Source organism: Strigops habroptila, chromosome 2 (assembly GCF_004027225.2).
Source record: "Strigops habroptila isolate Jane chromosome 2, bStrHab1.2.pri, whole genome shotgun sequence".
Lineage (NCBI taxonomy): Eukaryota > Metazoa > Chordata > Aves > Psittaciformes > Psittacidae > Strigops > Strigops habroptila.
In genome coordinates, this window is record NC_044278.2 from 122278862 (window position 1) to 122298763 (window position 19902).

Below are 19902 nucleotides of genomic sequence, written 5' to 3' on the forward strand. Positions count from 1 at the left end.
TAAATGACTCCGCAGTTAATCACTGCGTGTGTGAGGCATCACACGCGCTCGCCTCCGCTGTGCTATACATAGAGCGAGTGGAGGGAGGCTCCATGAGCCCGCTCCCGAGGGACAGGAGCTTCATCCCATGGAACGGATGAGGATGGAGGTGAGGGACCCCCACAGCTGCTGCTGTGGGAGCCGGGATGCTGCGGGAGCTGTTGGGATCAATGTTGGGATCAGCCCCAGCCCCATGGATGCGGCTCAGGGCTCGGAGCATCTTCTCCATGCACAGAGGGCATGTGGGTACCAGGCATGTGCTCAGACACTAACACGTGTGCAAACACCCTGTGCATGTGCAAGTGACGTGTGTGTGTGCAAACAGAGGGGACACAAGCATGTGGAGACACTGACATGTTGCAGACATGTGCAGGCAGAGCACACATGCAACACTGAATGTGTGAAAATGCAGACACTGAACCATGCGTTGCATGTACTGAGCACATGTTAGCACATGTTGCACAAGCTGAGCACGTTGCAGGCACTGAGCATCCACTGCAGACTCCAAGCACGTGCTGCAGATGCTGAGCATGTGTTGCAGGCATTGACCATGCATTGCAGGCACTGAACGCACGTTAGCACACGTTGCATGCACTGAGCATGCTTTGCAAACACTGAATACATGTTAGCACATGTTGCAGACACTGGCCACGTGTTTTATGCACTGAGCACATGTTGCAGAGACCAAACAGGCACTGCATGCACTGAGCACACATTGCATACATGGAGCACGTCTTGATGATGCTGAACACGTTGCATACATGAAGGATGTGCTGCAAATCCTGAGCACACATTACAGCCACTGAGCACACATAGCACACATTGCATGCACTGAGCATGTTGCATATATGGAGCACGTGTTGCAGATGTTGAACACGCGTTGCATGCACTGAGCACACATTGCATACATGGAGCACGTGTTGCAGATCTTGAACACGCATTGCATGCACTGAGCACACGTTGCACACATGGAGCACGTGTTGCAGACGTTGAACACGCGTTGCATGCACCGAGCACACGCTGCACACATGGAGCACGTGTTGCAGACGTTGAACACGCGTTGCACACACTGAGCACACGTTGCACACATGGAGCACGCGTTGCAGAGGTTGAACATGCGTTGCACAGACACGGGTTCCTCCCCTCCATCGCCAGCCCTGGCAGCGCAGCCCCAGCGCTGCGGGTGACTGACACGTGTCACCCGTGTGTGTGACTGGGAGCTGTCACCCCCACATGAGTCACTGCCCGCCCCCGGGGGGGTCACAGCGAGGGGGAGGCGGGGGGACACCCGCACCAGGGGCACCGCAGGGAGCTGCAGCCCTGAACCCCACATCCCCAGATCCCTGTATCCCCACATCCTACATCCCTGCATCCCCACATCCCTGTATCCCCGCATCCCTGGATCCCCACATCCCAGCATCCCCACATCCAGCATCCCCGCATCGAGCATCCCCACATCTCTGGATCCCCACATCCCAGCATCCCCACATCCTGCATCCCTGGATCCCTGCATCCGAGCATCCCTGAACCCCACATCCCTGCACCCCCATATACCCAGCAATCTACACATCCCTGCATCTCTGCATCCTTGCATTCCCCCATAGCTGCATCCCTCTATCCCATCATCCCTGCATCCCTGAATCCCTGCATCCTTGCATTCCCCCATAGCTGCATCCCTCTATCCCATCATCCCTGCATCCCTGAATCCCTGCATCCCCAAATCCCTGCATCCCCGAATCCCTGCATCCCCATATCCCACATCCCCACATCCCACATCCCTGCATCCCTGCATCCCTGCATCGCCAGGTCCCCACATCCCTGCATCCCCACATCCGGAACGTGCTGCTACTCCTCCTGCACGGAGGGCAGACCCAGCAGCTCCATCCCTCCAGCTTTGAAACGCCTCGTGCTGCAGGGCACCATCCCTGCAACACACCTGCACGCGTGTCCTTCTGCATGCACATACATGCACACATGTGCTTGCACATCCACCTTCATGTGTGCACACGTGTGCTCCCCATCACAGCAGCTCCTACAGAGCAGCACTGAGCAGCCGCGGGTTTAATATGGGTCTGGCCATGGGTTTAGGGTGGGCTTGGCCATGGGTTTAGGGTGTATTTGGCATCACCCATCATCTCACAAGCACCCACTGGGTGCACCCAGGCCCATCCCACCGCACCCATGGGCTCCCAGCTCCCACTGTCCCCATCCCGGCCGGCAGAGACCTGGACACATCGTTTCCCAAAGACCTTTAATACCATGGAGAGGCGGCAGTGGGAAACGGGAGCAGCTCCTGCCCCCCACACCCTGTCCCCCCCCTCCATCAGGCTGGAGCCAGGGGACAGCGGCCGGATGGCCCCAGTGTGGGGGAACAGAGGCTCGTGGTGCCCTGCCCATGGAGGGGACCCCGGGAATGGGGCATCCCCTCTCTAGGAGTGATGGGAGCACCATGATTGTGGTCCCTGGAGCTGGGAATGCATCCCATGGGAAGGATTGCCTTGTCGGTTTGATGGAGAAGGACTTAAAGTAAGAGGGAAGAAGAGGAAAAGCAGGACCCTGTGCCAGGGTGTCCGGCCGGGATCTGCTTCCCTGCCTGGAGCTCGGAGCAAGAAGCTGAAAGCAGCTGAGATGTGGGGTCTGGGGTGCAGTGGGCTGGTACTGCCTGGTCCCCGTGGATGCTGGTCCCCATGGATGCTGGTCCCCATGACTGCCTGGTCCTCATGGGTGCATGTTCCTCATGGGTGCCTGGTCCTCATGGATGCTGGTCCCTGTGGATCCTGTTCCCCATGAGTGCCTGGTCCTCATGGATACTGGTCCCTATAGATGCTGGTCCCTGTGGATGCTGGTCCCATGGATCCTGGTCCCCATGGATGCACGGTCCCATAGACGCCTAGTCCATATGAATGCTGGTCCTCATGGGTGCCTGGTTCCCATGGATGTCTGGTCCTCATGGTTGCTGGTCCCTGTGGATGCCTGGTCCCATAGATGCTGGTCCCCATGGATGCTGGTTCCCAAGGATGCTGGTCCCCAAGGATTCCTGGTCCCCATGGATGCATGGTACCCACAGATGCTGGTCCCCGTGGGTGCCTGGTCATCATGGATGCTGGTCCCCATGGGTGCATGTTACCATGGATGCTGGTCCCCATGGATTCCTGGAGCCCATGGATGCATAGTCTCCATGGGTGCTGGTCCCCATGGGTGCATGGTTACCATGGATTCCTGGTCCCCATGGATGCTGGATCCCATGGATGCCTGGTCCCCATGGATGCTGGCCCCCATGGGTATATAGTCTCCATGGGTGCCTGGCCATGGCTCCCCAGACCTGCTCCACTGGTGGGTCAGTGGCCTCGCTGCCATTTCCCCTCCTGGGTCACAGTGTGGGGAGGTGAGAGGGTCCGGTGGAGGCTCCGGATCCGATGGGACCCCGGCCTGTGCCGGGATGTGGGGCTGGAGCAGGTCCCTGAGGGCTGCCCCACGCGTGGACAAACCTGGAGCACAAGGAGAGAATGAACGTTGGTCACCTGCATCCCGGCCTTGCAGGGACACGCACGGGGACACCGCACGTGCCATGTCCCCCCGCGGGGCTGGCACTGGGACAGGCTCCTGCAGCGATGGGGACACTCACCCGGTGTCTCAGGCCTCCAGCTCAGACGTTGCGCAGGAGCTGGGGACAGAGCAGACAGGTCACTGTTAGTCCTCATCCTCCTCCTGCCCCGGCACCACCAGCAGCTCCCATGGGAACACACCAGGGAGGCGGGAGAAAGCCCAGAGCAAGAGGAACCGCGGCCCCCGGCACGTCAGCCTGTACCCACCGCCCCATCCCATGGGGGGGACACCCACAGCAGTGCCCCACGGGAGCCCAGGGCGCTGGTCCCTTGCCATGGACCAGCCCGGATGATGCTCCATGGCCCCTGGGGTGCAGAGACCCCCCTGCCAGGGCTGTCCCTGGCACATCAGCACACGCACACCACGAAGCAGAGCCCATGGGGAAGCCCAGGAGGAGCTTCCCCATCACCCCACGTTATAAACCTGAGCCTGGGGGGCGGGTACTGAGCCAGGGCTGCCCCACAGACCCAGTCCATGGGGATGGGTGTGAGGTGGGGGAGGTCTGGGGCAGTGATGCTGCTGCTCCCCACCCTTGGGTGATGCACAACCTACGGTGGGATCTCCCCATCACAGCCACATCCTCAGGTTTATAACAGCAACGAGGGCCCAAGGGGTTGGCTTGGGCATGGTGGGACCACAGCAGCTCTGTCCCACCACCAGCCATGGCACCCATGGGCCCCATGGCTGAGCAAGGCACCCACAGCACTGGTGTGGTGTGGGGATGCCCAGCATGGACAGACAGACAGACAGGAGGACAAGGGGATGGGGGCTGATTTGTGACCAGGACAGCGTTCCAGAGAAACCACCCTGTTATAGGAAAAATCAGGAGCTTGGCAGCATCCCCTCATCCTGCATCACACGGTTTGGGCCCCCCCTTGCACCCCAGAGACCACCCAATGCCATTCAGAGCACCCAAAGCATCATCTCCCTCCCCTCTGGGGTGACCAGAGGCTGATGCTGGTGCATAAGGAATGGGAAGAGGGATGCTCCCCCCATCTCTGGGTACCAGAACCCCCCCAGCGTGTGATGCAGAGGAGATGCAGCCCCACACGGAGGGTCCCCCCACCCCGGCACCCCCGTGTCACTCACGGTTAGCGGGTCAGTAGCAAAAGCAGCCACACTGTTCCTCATCTCACTCTCATTGCCCCGCAGCGGGATGAGGGAGATGTTACCCAACCTGGAGTCCTGCTGCCACCGCGACGTCCTCACCTTGGAGCTCTCCGAGGGCCACAGGGCCCCCCCGTGCTGGGGACAGAGGGGACACGGCGTGGACAAGGGCTCTTTGGTGCTCAGGGACCCCTCAGGACCCCGTCCGCTGCTCTGGGATGCTGGGATTTAGGGATGCAGCAAGGGGTGCTCCGAGCCGAGCATCCTCCTGCCTACCTGCACGTGGAGGAAGGTGGCGAACCACTCGCGGAGGTCGGCCTGGGTGTCACAGCACAGGTACCTGCGGGGACAGAGAGGGCATGGGCGAGCCGCGGGGACACAAAGGTGCTGCTGGGGACGGAGCTGGGACCTGAGGTGCCGCTTTGCAGAGCCCAGGGGAGTGATGGGGACAAGGGTGATGCCCTGAGCGATGCTTTGAGGGTGCCCGGCCAGGCTCTGCCCATAGAGCCATGGAATGGGTTGGGATGCAAGGACCTTAAAGCTCCTCCAGCTCCAACCCCTGCCCCGGGCAGGGACACCTTCCACTAGAGCAGGTTGCTCCAAGCCCCTGTGTCCAACCTGGCCTTGAACACTGCCAGGGATGGGGCAGCCACAGCTTCTCTGGGAAAAGTCTGTGCCAGCGCCTCAGCACCCTCCCAGGGAAGAGCTTCTGCCTCAGAGCTCATCTCAGTCTCCCCTCTGGCAGGTTAAAGCCATTCCCCTTGGCCTGGCCCTACTGCAGCGGGGTCTCCCCAGGCTGTGTCTGTGCTCAGACCCAGCACCCGCAGTGTGGATCCCATGGGATGGGTCCCGCATCCCGTGTCCATCCCCACTCTCACCATTGCTGCTTCTCGTGCTTCTCGTTCTCGTAGAAGACTGTGAAGCCCCAACTGAAAGGAGAAGGAAACCATGAGCACATACACACATGCACACACACATACATGCACATGCATATGTGCACACGCGTGTATACGGCTTGCTGACACGCACGCACACACCCATATGCACACTCACATGAACATGCATTTACACATCTTGCTGACATGCATGCACACACCCACATACATGTGCACACACAATGCCCATGTGCTCATATGTACTCACATGCACACACCCACATGCACACACCCGCATACATGTACATTAACTTATACACATGCACCCACGAACATTCATGTACACAACTTGCTGACATGGATGCACATACTTGCACACACTCACACGTATGCACACACAACACTCATGCACATGTGCATACGCACATATATGCACACACGTGCACATGTGCACTGACACACAGGGACAGGGCAGGGACAGGGGCAGGGATGGGGATGGGAACAAGGACAGAGATGGGGACAAGGACAGGGACGGGGCAGGGACAGAGCAGGGACAGGGACAGGGATGGGGAAAAGGACAGGGATGGGGACAGGGACAAGGACAGTGACAAGACAGGGACAGGCTGGGCTGGGCCGGGCTGAGCCGGGCTGGGCTGTGCTGGGCTGGGCTGGGCTGAGCCGGGCCGGGCTGAGCCGTTCCGCGGCGCTGCTCTGACATCTGGTGGCCGGAGGCGCAGCCAGCACCAGCCGTGTCCCCGCGGCACGACCGGCCCTGGCCCGGCCCCGACCCGGCCCTGGCCCCTGCTCTGGCCCCAGCCCTGTCCCTGTCCCCGTCCCCATCCCCGTCCCCATCTCCAGCCCAGTACGTGCCCCCAGCCCTGCCCCTGTCCCTTTCCTCATCCCCATCCTCGTCCTGTCCCCAGTTCTGTCCCTGTGCCTAGCCCTGTCCCTGTCCCATATCCATCCCCATGCCTGTCCCCATCACTTCCCTGTCACATCCCCATCCCCACCTCCATCCCCGTCCCCAGCCCCATCCCTGTCCCCAACCCTTCCCCTGTCCCATCCCCATACTCATCCCTGTTCCCATCCCCAGCAGTGTCCTCAGCCTTCTCTCTGTCCCACATCCATCCCCATCCTTGTACCCATCCCTGCCGTGTCCTATCCCAATCCCCATCCCATTCTTATCTTCATCCCCATCCCCATCTTCATCTCTGTTTCAATCCCCAGCCCCATCCCATCCCATTCCTGTTCCAGCCTTGACTCATCCCATCCTTTGTCTTCGTCCCCATCTCCACCTCCATCCCTTTCTTAATCCCCAGCCCTGTCCCCATCCCTTTCCCTGTCCCTGTCCCATCCCTAGTCCCATCCCTGCCCCATCCCTGTCCCCACCCCACAGGACACCCCGTTGCTGCTGCTCCTGCTGCTCACCACGTTGGAGGCCGAAGCTTCTTCTTGATGCCCAGATACACCCTCAGGTTCCTGACGGGCCATTCCTTCTCCGGCTTGTGGCTCTGCGGGAAGAGGCACCGGCACCACGTTGGGGACTGCCCGACCCTTGTCACCATCCCCACAGCAACCGGGGATGGGGCTTGTCCCCTTGGCAGGAGGAGAAGCCGTAGGGATGTGGGGATGGAGCTGGGCTTGCTGAGGATGAGGCTGACACCAGGATGGAGCAGAAAGGGCAGAGATGGTGCCATCACCATGGGGACAGGGGAGGGGACACAGGAGGGTCCCCACATATGGTGCCAGTTGCCTTTGGTGCGGGGAAGTGGAAGAATAAGGGGAATGGGGAAGGGGGAATGGGAAAGGGGAGACAGGAGGAGAAGGGAAGGAAGGGGAAGGGAAGGGGCTCACCCTCACTTCCCTGTAGAGGCGCAGGCAGCGGTGGCTCAGGATGAAGTACCGGTCGTGGAAGCCGGTGCTGAGCCCCAGCCCCAGCAGGTTTCTCTCCTCCCGGAATTTCATCAGCCCGTGCTTGCAGTCGCCCCCTCTGCTGGCTGCGGGCACCCGCTCAGCACCACCGGGCCCCAGGATGTGGGGAGCAGCCGGACCCAGCCCCATGGGTGAGAGCAAGGGGACCCCCAGCACTGCTCCTGCCTGGCCCCCGGCCCCATCCCATCACCTACCCCATCCCATCCCCATCCTATCCTATTCCCATCCCATCCCCTTCCCGTCACTATCCCATCACCTTCCCATCACTTACCCCATCCCAACCCATCCCATCTCTATCCCATCCCCATCCCATCTCCTTCCCTCACATCCCCCCTCCATCCCCATCCCCATCTCCATCCCATCCCACCCCTGTCCCCAACCCAACCCGTCTCATCCCCATCCCTATCCCATCTTCATCCCATCCCCATCCCATCATCATTCCCTCCCACCCCATCTTTATCCATCGCCATCCCATCACCATTTCCAATCTCATCCCATCCAATCCCATCGTTGTCCCCATCCCACGCCCACCCCCACTGCATCTCATCCCATCTCCTCCCTTCACATCCCCTCTCCATCTCATCATCATCCCATCATCATTCCATCCCACACCCATCCCCATCCCATCTCTATCCATCACCACCCCCAATCTCATCCCATCCAATCCCATCCTTTTCCCCATCCCTATCCTATCCCATCCCTATCCCCTCCCATCCCTATCCCGTGTCTATCCATCCCCACCCACCCCCATCCCCTCCCTCCTCTCCCCTGCCGGACCGCAGCTCCCCGGTTCCTCACCCAGGTAGATGAGCATGTTCTCCATGGCCATCTGCTTCTTCACCACCAGGTAGCTCTCGGTGCCCAGGCAGTGCAGGATGGGCAGCACCTTCTCCGAGTAGTGCAAGGGCCGCTCTGCCAGGCAGGGACAGGCAGGGACAGGCAGGGACAGGCAGGGATCAGGCAGGGATCAGGCAGGGACAGGCAGGGATCAGGCATCATCCCCATGGGTTGGCATCCATGGGGCCACACGTGTGTCCCCAGGTACCGCCTGCCCTCACACTGACCATCACCATCAGCTTTTCACTGGGTTCATTTCGTGCTGCTGCCTGCTTGTCCCCAGGGAGGTGACTTTTGGTCCATGGTGGGACCACACTTCCCATAGGGATGTACATGAGCATGGTGGGACACACACCACAGGGCCCCAGCCTGCGCAGAGGGAGCCTGGGCTCCATGGGTTGGGGTTGGCAAGGACCAAAACATCCCATGTTGGCTTTCAGTGGTGGGCTCAGCATCCTGCCTGGATGAGCCACCAGGACCTGGGTCTCATCCTGCTCATGCCAAGCCCTTCCTGCCGCCCATGGGCACCCCAGGCAGGGGAGCCCAGACACCCCCATGATGTTTGACCCCCAAGGATGCAGGGAGATGTCCTGAGGGTCCTGGTCCAAGCCACAAGCCCATCTGCAGCCTGGACATGGTGAGAAATGCCCCTGAGGGCAGGGACCTGTCCCAGCATTGCCCCATGGTGCAGTCCCCATGGGGGCCTTTTCATCCCCATCCCCATGTCCATCTCCATCCCCATCCCTATCTCCATCTCCATCTCAGTCCTCATTTCCATCCCTATCTCCATTTCCATCTCCATCTCTATCCCCATCCCTGTCTTCAACCCCATCTCCATCCCAATCCCCTTCTCCATCCCTGTCTTCAACCCCATCTTCATCTCCATCCCCACCTCCATCTCCACCTCCATCTCATCTCCATAACTATCTTCAACCCCATTTCCATCTCCATCTCATCCCTATCTCCACTTCCATTTCCATCTTCATCCCTATCTTCAACCCCACCTTCATCCCCATCCCTACCTCCATCCCATCTCCATCCCCATCCCTATCTTCAATCCCATCTCCACCTCCATCTCCATGTCCATTCCCATCCCCATCCTCACCTCTGTCCTCGTCCCTGCCTCCATCCCCATCCCCACTACCCTCACCCCCCACACCAACCTGCCTCCTCCCTCTCATTCACTTCGTAGCAGCTCCAATAGTCCTTCTCCTTCATGACCACTTTCCTCCTGTCCAGGATCTCGAAGGTGAGCTCCTCGGCTGTCATGGTGGCCGGGATCTGGGATGAGGGGACACGTCTCCATGTGCCCGGGGCCATTGCACCCTCACGCCGCAGAGGTGGCATCTCAGAGCGTGTCCCCGTGCCACCGCAGAGCTGTGGGCGCACACGGGGTGTCCCCTCTGCGCTCACCTTGACGTGCTGCTCTGCCTCCGTCTTCTTCTCCTCCAGGTACACGGTGCAGATGAAGTCCCCGGCTTGCTGCAGGACAAGGGGAAAGCACCTCAACCTGCAGCTCCCATGGGAAGGCTAAATCCCACCACCCGGCATGGACACCCCTGCCTGCGGCACCTCCAGGAGATGCTGGAGCCGGCCCCATGTGAATAGGGTGCCCCGGGAAGGTCCCCACGTGCCTGTGTCCCGCTGGAGGCTGCCTCCCGCATCTTCATGATGGCCATGATCTCATCCTGCTGCTTCTTCATCTCTTGGTCGTTGACCTACAAGGATGAGGAGTCATCAGGGCTGCCCAGACCATGCTTGGGTCCCACTGCAGCAGCAGATGCTGGTCCCCAGTGGAATCTGCTCCCTGGCCCAGCAGCTCCACACTTGGGGGTCTCCAGGGTCTGCAGGGACACGGAACCCCCTCCCCTCATCTCCAAAGCAAGGAGTTGTCTGCAGAGAGAGCAGATTCCCCCTCCCCATCCCCTGGGAATGCCCCCACATGATCCAGAGCAGCACCAGGAGAAGGGCTGAACCCACATTGAAGATCTTCACGTAGTGGCTGATGAGGTCCTCCACCACACGTCCTGCCTTGTAGTCCTTGCCATCCATCTGGAAGAGCGTGGGCCCGAAGACGATGGCCAGGTTGTGTGTGTTCATCTGGTTCTCCCCAGAGAACCGCTGCACCCTGTGGGGAACCCCATTGAGATCCCTGCCCCGGATCCCCCCCGGATCCCTCCTTCGGCCTTGCCAAGGGGAATGGCCCCAATGCCGGGATGTGATGCTGGCCTTGGGGCCACCCCAGATCCCATTCCTCTCCTGGTTTGGGATGTGAGCCAAGGCACGAGGACCCCATGGAGGATGGGGGGATGCTCCATAGGGCTTGGGGGACCCAGCACCGGTGCTGTACCTAAAGAGGTGGTTGATGAGCGACTTCAGCGTGGCCCGGTTCACCGTGGGGAGCGTGCCCAGGAGCTGCCGGTACTCGCTGATCTTCACCTCCTCGTCCTCCAGCGCTGGGAGAGGATGAGCATCGAGGGGGGTGAAGGTGAGATGAAGACTCAGGGCCCCAACATCCCCCCTCCAGATCCCACCTCAGAGCCCCCTGACCCACTGTGGGGATGGAGCATCCCAGCAGTGGAGCATCCCAGCTCCACAGGAGCAGAGCATCCCGGCTCCATGGGGATGGAGCACCCCAGGGCTGGAGCATCGCAGCTCCATGGGGCTGGAGCATCCCAGGGATAGAGCATCCCAGGGCCAGATCATCCCAGCTTCATGGGGCTGGATTATTCCTGCTCCATGAGGCTGGAGCATTTCAGAGCTGGATTATCCCAGCTCCACAGGGCTGAAGCATCCCAGGGCCAGAGCATCCCAGCTCCGTAGGGCCAGAGCATCCCAACTCCACGGGGCCAGAGCATCCCAGCCTCATGGGGTCAGGGCATCCCAGCTCCATGGGGCCGGAGCATCCCAGCCTCCTGGGGCTGGAGCATCCCAGCCTCATGGGATCGGAGCATCCCAGTCCCATGGGGCCAGAACATCCCAGCTCCACAGCACTGTGCCTCATGGTTGTTTGCCACTGGGTCCATCCATTCCCAGTATCTATGGGCTGGATCCAGCGGCACTGGGCAGGGAGGTCTGGTTTTTTGCCCCATCTCATCCCCATCCACACTGGAGCATGGGGCTGCACGGGGTCACCCTCCACTCCCCACCCACCCCATTCCCAACATGTGTGTTGGGTGCCTGCCCCAACCACAGAGGGGAGGATGAAGGATGCTGCAGTGTAACGGAGACCCCAACCTCACCCTGCAGCACCCCACAGCCCCCAGTGCTCACCAGTGGCCCGCAGCCAGTCCTGGCCCCAGCGCCTGGTGAAGAGCCCGTCCCCCAGGTCCCTGAAGAACCTCTTGAGGGTGTTGGCCACATCATCCACGTGGTGCTCCCCCTCCTTCAGGCGCACGCTGCGGGCATCCCTGCGGAGCATCTCCAGCAGGCTGGTGGTCTTGGAGTTCTGCCCGCTCTTGCGGTAGATGCCTTCGGATGTCAACCCTGTGACAGAGAGTTGGGATGAGACCTGCTCCATAGGGAACAGGGACACATCCTGGCTGCAGGCTGGAGGAGCCAAAGCCCTGCTCCATCTGGAGCCCTTCTATGGAGATGATGCTCGAAGAGGGAGGGAAATGTGTTGTGTTATCTGTTGGAGGACAGGAAGCTCTACAGAGGGATCTGGACAGGCTGGATCGATGGGTTGAGGCCAATGGGATGAGGTTCAACCAGGTTCAGTGCCACGTACTGCATTTGGGCTACAACCACGCCATGCAATGCCCCAGGCTTGGGGAATTGTGGCTGGAAACTACTCATGGAACAGGACCTGGGGGTGCTGATTGATGGAGCTGAACATGAGCAGCTTGTGCCCAGGCAGCCAAGAAGCCACCAGCATCCTGGCCTGGCTCAGCACCAGTGTGGCAGCAGGGCCAGGGCAGGGACTGTCCCCCTGTGCTGGGCACTGGTGAGGCTGCACCTCGAATCCTGTGTCAGTTCTGGGCCCCTCACTGCAAGAGAGACATTGGGGTGCTGGAGCGGGGCCAGAGAAGGGCACCGGAGCTGGTGCAGGGCCTGGAGCACAAGTGTGATGAGGAACGGCTGAGGGACCTGGGGGGGTTTAGTCTGGAGAAGAGAAGGCTCAGGGGGGACCTTCTCGCTCTCTGCAACTGCCTGACAGGAGGATGGAGCCAGGAGGGGGCTGGTCTCTGCTCCCAAGGAACAAGGGATGGGACAAGAGCAAACGGCCTCAAGCTGCCCCAGGGCAGGTTTAGATGGAGCTGAGGAACAATTCCTTCCCCAGAGGGTGCTCAGGCATTGGAACAGGCTGCCCAGGGCAGGGCTGGAGTCACCGGCCGGGCAAGTGTTCACACCCCGTGTAGCCGAGGCCTCAGTGCCATGGGTTAGTGGTGGCCTTGGCAGTGTTGGGAGCGGTTGGACTTGGTGATCCTGAAGCTCTTTTCCAACCCAGCTGACTCTAAGGTGTCCATGAGGTGACCGGGTGGTGGGTGATGGCACGTACCACACTGGGTGATGTAGTCGATGCAGCGATCCACCAGCAGTGGGACATCCGACTCGGTGAGCTGCTGCTCCGACAGCGTGTCCCCGGAGCTGCCCGCAGCCTTCTGGATGGCTTGGACCCATCCCAGGAAATCCAGCTTCCTCTCCCCTTGGATGTACAGCGTCCTGCCGGGAAGCCCGGCCTCAGTGCGGGGCCCAGTGCCCCACCAAATCCCACTGCATGGCGGGACCCCCCCAGGAAGGCTGGAACCAGGGGCATGGGGATGGTCCTGACTCCCTTTTGGGGGACCTCAGTTGCTGCAGGGAGGGCAAAGACACCCCAAAACAAGGAATAACTTGGGAAGGGTGGGATGTTTTGCTGGAAGCATCCAACCCCCCCATCCTCTGTTCCTACCTCCTCCGCTCCACCAGCACCAGCACCTCATTGTCCCCCTGGATGGCTGGAAGGGAAGGCAAAGAGAACGTCACCCATGGGAATGTGGGGTCCCCTGGTCCCCTCCCGCCCAAATGGGACGAGAAGCAGCTTTCCAGGGATGGGGAACAGGATAGAATTGCTCAGCAGAAGGACCCTGCGCTCCATTGGAGCATCATTCCCAACCTCCCACCAATAGCCGGGTGCCACCCATGAGAATGTGAGGGTCCCCCCTTGTCCCCACGCTCCCTCACAGCCCATATGGGACAAGAAGCAGCTCTCCAGGGATGGGGAAGCGGATGGAAGAGCTCAGCAGAAGGACCCTGCGCTCCATCGGAGCATCACCCCCAACCTCCCCATGAGGATGTGGGGGTCCCCCCTTGTCCCCACGCTCCCATGGTGGGCATGGGGACCCCGCGGCGGGGCAGGGGCACGCACAGAGCTCCTGCAGCTTGCGGAGCTGGAGGGGTTCCTGCCGCTCGCTGTCCTGGAAGCAGACGTGGAGCACGGAGCCCACCAGGGCGAACCAGCCCTCCTTGGCTCGCTCCAGGTTGAGGCCACCCTTGTAGTGCAGGCGGCCGATGCGCTCGAAGTCCAGAGCCAGCAGCTCCTCGGCACAGGGATGGACGAAGGACTGGGACAAGGACACGAGGAACACGTCAGCGTCGTAGCACCCGGCGCCATCCGGCCGTTCCCAACCCATCGCATCCTACCTTGGCAATGGACTTGAGCCATTCCCGAGCGGAGTCGGGCTTCTCCAGCCCGAACAGGTAGAGCCTCTCCGACTCCATGTACACCTCAAAGGTGTTCTCGATGCTGTGGGAAGGGAGGGATGGGGAGTGTGGGCGCCCATGGGTGGTGGGAGGGTGGTGGGTGGGTGTGAGTATCCCACTGCATGGATACTCATGGATACCGGATCCAGACTGGGATCCCCCCCACCGTGGCCCAAGGCTCCCCAGCATCCCTGTGCATGCTCCACCAGGGAGCAGAGGGTGCAAAGGAGTTACAAAGGGGTTGCAAAGGGGTTGAAAAGGAGTTACGAAGGGGCTGCAAAGGGATTCCAAAGCGATTGCAGAGAGGTTGTAAAGGCACTGCAAAGTGGTTACAAAGGGGTTACAAAGCAGTTACAAAGGGGCTGCAAAGGGGTCACAATGGGGCTGAAAAGGGGTTACAAACTGATTACAAAGGGGTAACAAAGGGATTGCAAAGGGGTTACAAAGGGGCTGCAAAGTGCTTACAAGGAGGTTGTTACAATGGGTTGCAAACTGGTTATAAAGGGATTTCAAAAGGGCTGCAAAGGGGTCACAAAGAGGTTACAACAGGGCCACAAAGGAGTTACAAAGGGGCTGAAAAGGGGTTACAAATGGGTTACAAACAAGTTACAAAGGGGCTGCAAAGGGTTGCAAAGGGACTGCACGGGGATTACAAAGGGGGCTACAAAGCGATACAAAGGGGTTGTAAAGGAGCTGCAGATAGATTGTAAAGGGGTTGCAAAGGGATTGAAAGGGGATGCAAGGGGGTTGCAAAGGGGTTTTGAAGGGGTTCCAAAGGTGTTACTAACTGGTTACAAAGGGATTGCAAAGGGTCTGCAAAAGGGCTTACAAACAGCTTACAAAGGGACTGGAATGGAGTTTCAAAGGAATTACAAATGGGCTGCAAATGGGTTGAAGAGGTACAAAGGGGTTGCAAAGGGTCTGCACAGGGGTTACAAAGGGGCTGCAAATGGCTTGAAGAGGTACACAGGCATTACAACGGGTCTGCACAGGGCTTGAAGAGGTACAGAGGGGTTACAAAGGGTCCGCATGGGGGTTACAAAGGGACTGCAAATGGCTTGAAGAGGTACAAAGGAGTTACAAAGCGTCTGCACAGGGGTTGAAGAGGTACAAAGGGGTTACAAAGGCTCTGCATGGGGGTTACAAAGGGTCTGCAAAAGGGTTGAAGAGGTACAAAGGGTCCGCATGGGCGTTGCAAAGGGACTGTAAATGGCTTGAAGAGGTACAAAGGGGTTACAAAGGGTCCGGATGGGGGTTACGAAGGGACTGTAAATGGCTTGAAGAGGTACAAAGGGGTTACAAAGGGTCTGCACGGGGGTTACAAAGGGTCTCGGGTTACTCTGGGCCTGCCCGTGGCGGGGTTCCTCCTACCCGTGCGTGTGGGGCGCGTTGTGCACCAGACACACCATCTCCTCGGCGCGGAGCTCGCCGTTGGGCGCAGCGCTGCGGTCGCTCTCGTAGTAGCTGAGGAGCCCGTCCTGCAGCGTGCACCAGCGCCGGCTGAACTCTACAACCAGGGTGCAAAGCCCTTACAAAGGGCTTACAACGGGGCTGCTATTCCCCATCCCACCACAGACCCCCACGTACCTTCCGGCCCCTTGCGCTCGCCAATGGGCTTGGCCATGGACGGGGTCTTGTAGAGGAAGCCGTGGTGGGTGACGGAGGGCAGCGGAACCGAGTAGGGCTTCTCCTCGCTGCCCCCCACCTCCAGGCGAGGGGGCTCTGCAAAGGGGGACACAGCTCATCATGGGGGGCTGAAGCCCCCCAAATACCCCCCAACTCAACTGGGTCTCCCCAGCCCAGCCCAAGAAGCAGGAACCCAAAAGCATTCCATGGTTGCACCATGAGCCACCAGCGTGGCACGGTTAGGGCACATGGACCAGCTCCAGAGCCCCTGGCTCAGGTCAGTGGGGTTCAGGGCACCCCACATCCCTGAGCACTGAGCTGGGATGGGGACGTTGTGGGAAGGTGGGGACTGGGTTTTCCCGCTGGGGAGGTTCCTCCTGGGTTATCCCAGCTCCTCGTGGCTCCATAGGAACAGAGCATGATGGTCCTGCAGCCAAAACAGCACCCCAGGGCTCTGCCACAGCATCCCTGTGCCTCAGTTTCCCCCCTGTGCCTTCCAGCAAGAGGCATTCCTCAAGTTCCTCCAGGAACCGGGATGCAGGGACACCCCCTAAAGCACCCCCAGGTCACAGCATGGGGCTCGCTGGAGCTCCAGGAACAGGGAAAAGGGGAAAGTGGAGAATCCCACTCCATGATCCCAGCCCTGCTCCACACACGGCTCATTGACCCCGGGAATTCCAGAGCCAGGATGAGCTCAGGGGGTTGGTTTTCTCCGGCTCCTCCAGACCCGTTTTGTGCTGACACATCCGGAATGCAGGGCAGGGCCAGCCCCAATCCTGGGCAAATTCCAGCTCCCGCAGGCCGGGCTTGGCCGCCGAGGCGGGGAAGGGAGGTGATGGCTGGGGCAGGCGGGAACACCTCCATCCCGGCGGCTGGAACGCTCCAGGGGTGGAAGTTCACCCTGTGTTAGGGTGAATCCCATGGGAGCTGCCGGCCCACCCGGAGCCACGGTGGGTGGAATGGGAGGGAGGGTTTAGAGAATGCTGGAGGTGGGGGATGGAAGGATGTGCCCTGGGATTCCCAGGGATGCCAGGATGGTGCCTTGTCCTTCCCTGAATCCCATGCAGGGTTCCGGGCAGGTATCCCTGCCTGGGGTGGATCATGGGGGTGCTCCCCAACCCCCTTTTCCCTCTCCTGGGATGCACAGAGCACTTGGAGATACCCCTGTTGGGAAGCTGCTGGGTAGGATAAAGCGTTGGGACCACTGGGGAGCTGCTGGGCAGGAGAAGGAGCTGGGACCACACTCCTGTATCCCCCGGGGATGCCCTGGCAGCATTCCGGAGCCCTGTATCCCCCGGGATGCCCCGGCAGCGTTCCGGGTGGGATTCCTGCCACCCCCGGGGGTCAATCCCTTACCTGAGGACCTGTTGTGGAGCAGGAATTCCATCTGCAGCCGCTGCCCGCTCCTCTGCGCCAGGGCGAGGGGCGAGGGGCACTGGGGGTCGCCGGTGGCGCAGGACACGGCTGCCCCGCAGAAGAGCAGCGCCTGCGTCTCCGCCAGGTCACTGGTGGTGACGGCCGCGCACAGCGCCTGCGGAACACCGGGAACACCGGGATCGGGAAGAGCCGGGGCAGGGCGCAGCGAAGGGCAGCCGGAGCCGGCGCTTCCCACCGCCCGAGCGGGACAAAGGAGGCTCCGGGAGGGAGGGAAGGTTTGGAAGCGGAGGAGCCGCTGAAGTCACGGGGCGGGAGCGGGGCAGGAAAACAAACAAACCCACATGCGAATTCCCGGCCCCGGGCAAACAGAGCAGGGGGAGGAGGAGGGACGCGGACGGAGAGCTGGGGCGGCATTCCCGGGGCTGGGATCACATTCCCTGTGCTGGGACGGCGTTCCCTGTGCCAGGATGGTATTCCCGATGCCAGGGTGGCATTCCCTGTGCCAGGACGGCATTCCCTGTGCTGAGATGGTATTCCCTGTGCCGGGATGGCATTCCCTGCGCTAGGACAGCATTCCCTGTGCCGGGGTGGCATTCCCTACGCTGAGATGGTATTCCCTGTGCCAGGATGGCATTCCCTGTGCTAGGACAGCATTCCCTGTGCCGGGGTGGCATTCCCTGCGCTGGGATGGCATTCCCTGCGCCAGTGGGGCAGAGCGGAGTGAAGCCCCAACCCGACACCATGCCCACAGCTGGGAATGGGTTAGGGTTAGGGATGGAAGCGATTTGGGGTGTTGGTCACTGTAGGATGCTCCAAGATGCTGGAATCACAGTATTCCCCTCAACACCAACCCCATTCCAGCCCAGTGCTGGACTCCAGTGCCATTTCCAAGCTGGGAAGAGCTGAAGCCTGGCTGTGGAATGGGGAATCCCATCTCAGACTGGGCTTCCCAGCCTGGAAATGGAGCTGGTTGTACCCCATTCCAGAGATGTCACCCTGTCCCCAAATCTGGTTTGTCCCTCCTGGATAACCCAGGGTACATGGTGGGGATACAGGGTGTGTAATGGGGGGTGATGTGGCACAGGCAGGGATACAGACAGGGATACAAACAGGGATTCAGGCAGGAATATGGGCAGGGATATAGACAGGGATACAAACAGGGATACAGACAGTGATGCAGGCAGGGATACAAACAGGGATACAGACAGGGATACAGACAGGGATACAGACAGGGATGCAGGCAGGGATACAGGCAGGGATACAGACAGGGATGCAGGCAGGGATACAAACAGGGATACAGACAGGGATGCAGACAGGGATGCAGGCAGGATACAAGCAGGGATACAGGCAGGGATACAGACAGGGATGCAGGCAGGGATGCAGGCAGGGATACAGGCAGGGATACAGACAGGGATGCAGGCAGGGATGCAGGCAGGGATACAGGCAGGGTTACAGGCAAGGATATATACAGGGATATGGGCAGGGAATACAGACAGGGACACAGGCAGGGAGGGAAACCACCCAGCCCCATGCCCAAGGCTGGGCACCCTGCTTGGGCAGACCTTGCACCCCAGACCAGGCTCAGGACCCCCCAGAGCACCCAGGGGGACCCTGCAGGCGATGCCCCGGCAGCCACCGACCCTGTCGAGCTCCTCCTGGTTGCCGAAGAGCGGGTGGTAGCGCCGGTACTTGCCCTCCCGGTACTTGGCCGTCAGGAAGCGCCTCCTCTCCCGGCTCCCGCTGCCGGGGCCGATGGACTCACTGGGGGGAACGTTGGCGGCCCAGAACTGGTTGGCCACAGCGTTGCCGATGTGCTGGAAGAGCTGCCGGGACAAGGAGAGCGTGACATGGAGGTGGTGGAATGATGGAGAGTGGCTGGGAATGGGGAGGGGGGTTTGTGGGGAGTCATAGAGCCATGGGATGGGTTGGGATGAAGGGACCTTAAAGCTCCTCCAGTCTCAACCCCCTGCCATGGGCAGGGACACCTTCCACTAGAGCAGGTTGCTCCAAGCCCCTGTGTCCAACCTGGCCTTGAACACTGCCAGGGATGGGGCAGCCACAGCTTCTCTGGGAAAAGTCTGTGCCAGCGCCTCAGCACCCTCACAGGGAAGAGCTTCTGCCTCAGAGCTCATCTCAATCTCCCCTCGGGCAGGTTAAAGCCATTCCCCTTGGCCTGTCCCTCCAGGCCCTTGTCCAAAGCCCCTCTCCAGGTTTCCTGGAGCTCCTTTAGGCACTGGAGCTGCTCTAAGGTCTCCCCTTCAGGAGCCTTCTCTTCTCCAGGCTGCCCCAGCCCAGCTCTCTCAGCCTGGCTCCAGAGCAGAGCTGCTCCAGCCCTCGCAGCAGCTCCGGGGCCTCCTCTGGCCTCGCTCCAGCAGCTCCTCCAGGATTCTTTATGCAGGATGAGCTCGGCAGCAGCTCCGTTCATGGGGACATTCACAGCCCAAAGCTGCTGCTGTGTCTGCTGGGGGAGCAGTGGGTGCATTGGGGGTGCGACGGGTGCTGCATGGGGTGTGCAGGGCGCAGGAGCACCCACCCACTGCAGGCACGCAGCCCCACAGAGCGGCTCAGCCCAACGTCTGCAGCCACTGACCCCCCTTCCTGCCTGGAAAATCACATCTGGAATGCAGCATCCAGCTGCCGGCAAGGGGCGGGATGCTCCGCATCCATCCGGGGGGATTTAAAGGCCTTTCCATGGCTCCTCGCCATCCTCCAGCCCAGTACCAAGCGATGCTCAGCCTGACATGAAGGGGTTTCTCCCTGTCTCAGTGAGCCCTTGGGTGCTCTGCCAGCACCCCTAAGCCCTTTGGGTGCCAGCAGA

At 60.6% G+C, this 19902-nt stretch overlaps 1 protein-coding gene across 2 annotated transcripts in view; it reads right to left on the reverse strand.

Annotated features, from left to right (window-relative positions):
• Window positions 1-2273: 2273 nt before the first annotated feature.
• The window catches only part of ARAP1 (ArfGAP with RhoGAP domain, ankyrin repeat and PH domain 1), a 31915-nt gene continuing 14286 nt past the window's right edge, over window positions 2274-19902 (reverse strand). For both annotated transcript variants that reach the window (XM_030476006.1, XM_030476007.1), the window contains exons 11-32: window positions 18725-18907; window positions 17064-17238; window positions 15669-15803; window positions 15453-15588; window positions 14022-14124; window positions 13747-13942; window positions 13291-13336; window positions 12898-13061; window positions 11670-11882; window positions 10747-10852; window positions 10377-10524; window positions 10031-10114; window positions 9810-9878; window positions 9560-9677; window positions 8358-8471; window positions 7482-7624; window positions 7056-7138; window positions 5631-5681; window positions 5029-5092; window positions 4735-4890; window positions 3665-3703; window positions 2274-3527 (exon numbers count right to left, since the gene is read on the reverse strand). In XM_030476006.1, the coding sequence (XP_030331866.1) occupies window positions 3686-3703; window positions 4735-4890; window positions 5029-5092; window positions 5631-5681; window positions 7056-7138; window positions 7482-7624; window positions 8358-8471; window positions 9560-9677; window positions 9810-9878; window positions 10031-10114; window positions 10377-10524; window positions 10747-10852; window positions 11670-11882; window positions 12898-13061; window positions 13291-13336; window positions 13747-13942; window positions 14022-14124; window positions 15453-15588; window positions 15669-15803; window positions 17064-17238; window positions 18725-18907 (2505 nt within the window). In that variant the 3' untranslated portion in view covers window positions 2274-3527; window positions 3665-3685. The remainder of the gene's footprint in view (window positions 3528-3664; window positions 3704-4734; window positions 4891-5028; window positions 5093-5630; window positions 5682-7055; window positions 7139-7481; window positions 7625-8357; window positions 8472-9559; window positions 9678-9809; window positions 9879-10030; window positions 10115-10376; window positions 10525-10746; window positions 10853-11669; window positions 11883-12897; window positions 13062-13290; window positions 13337-13746; window positions 13943-14021; window positions 14125-15452; window positions 15589-15668; window positions 15804-17063; window positions 17239-18724; window positions 18908-19902) is intronic.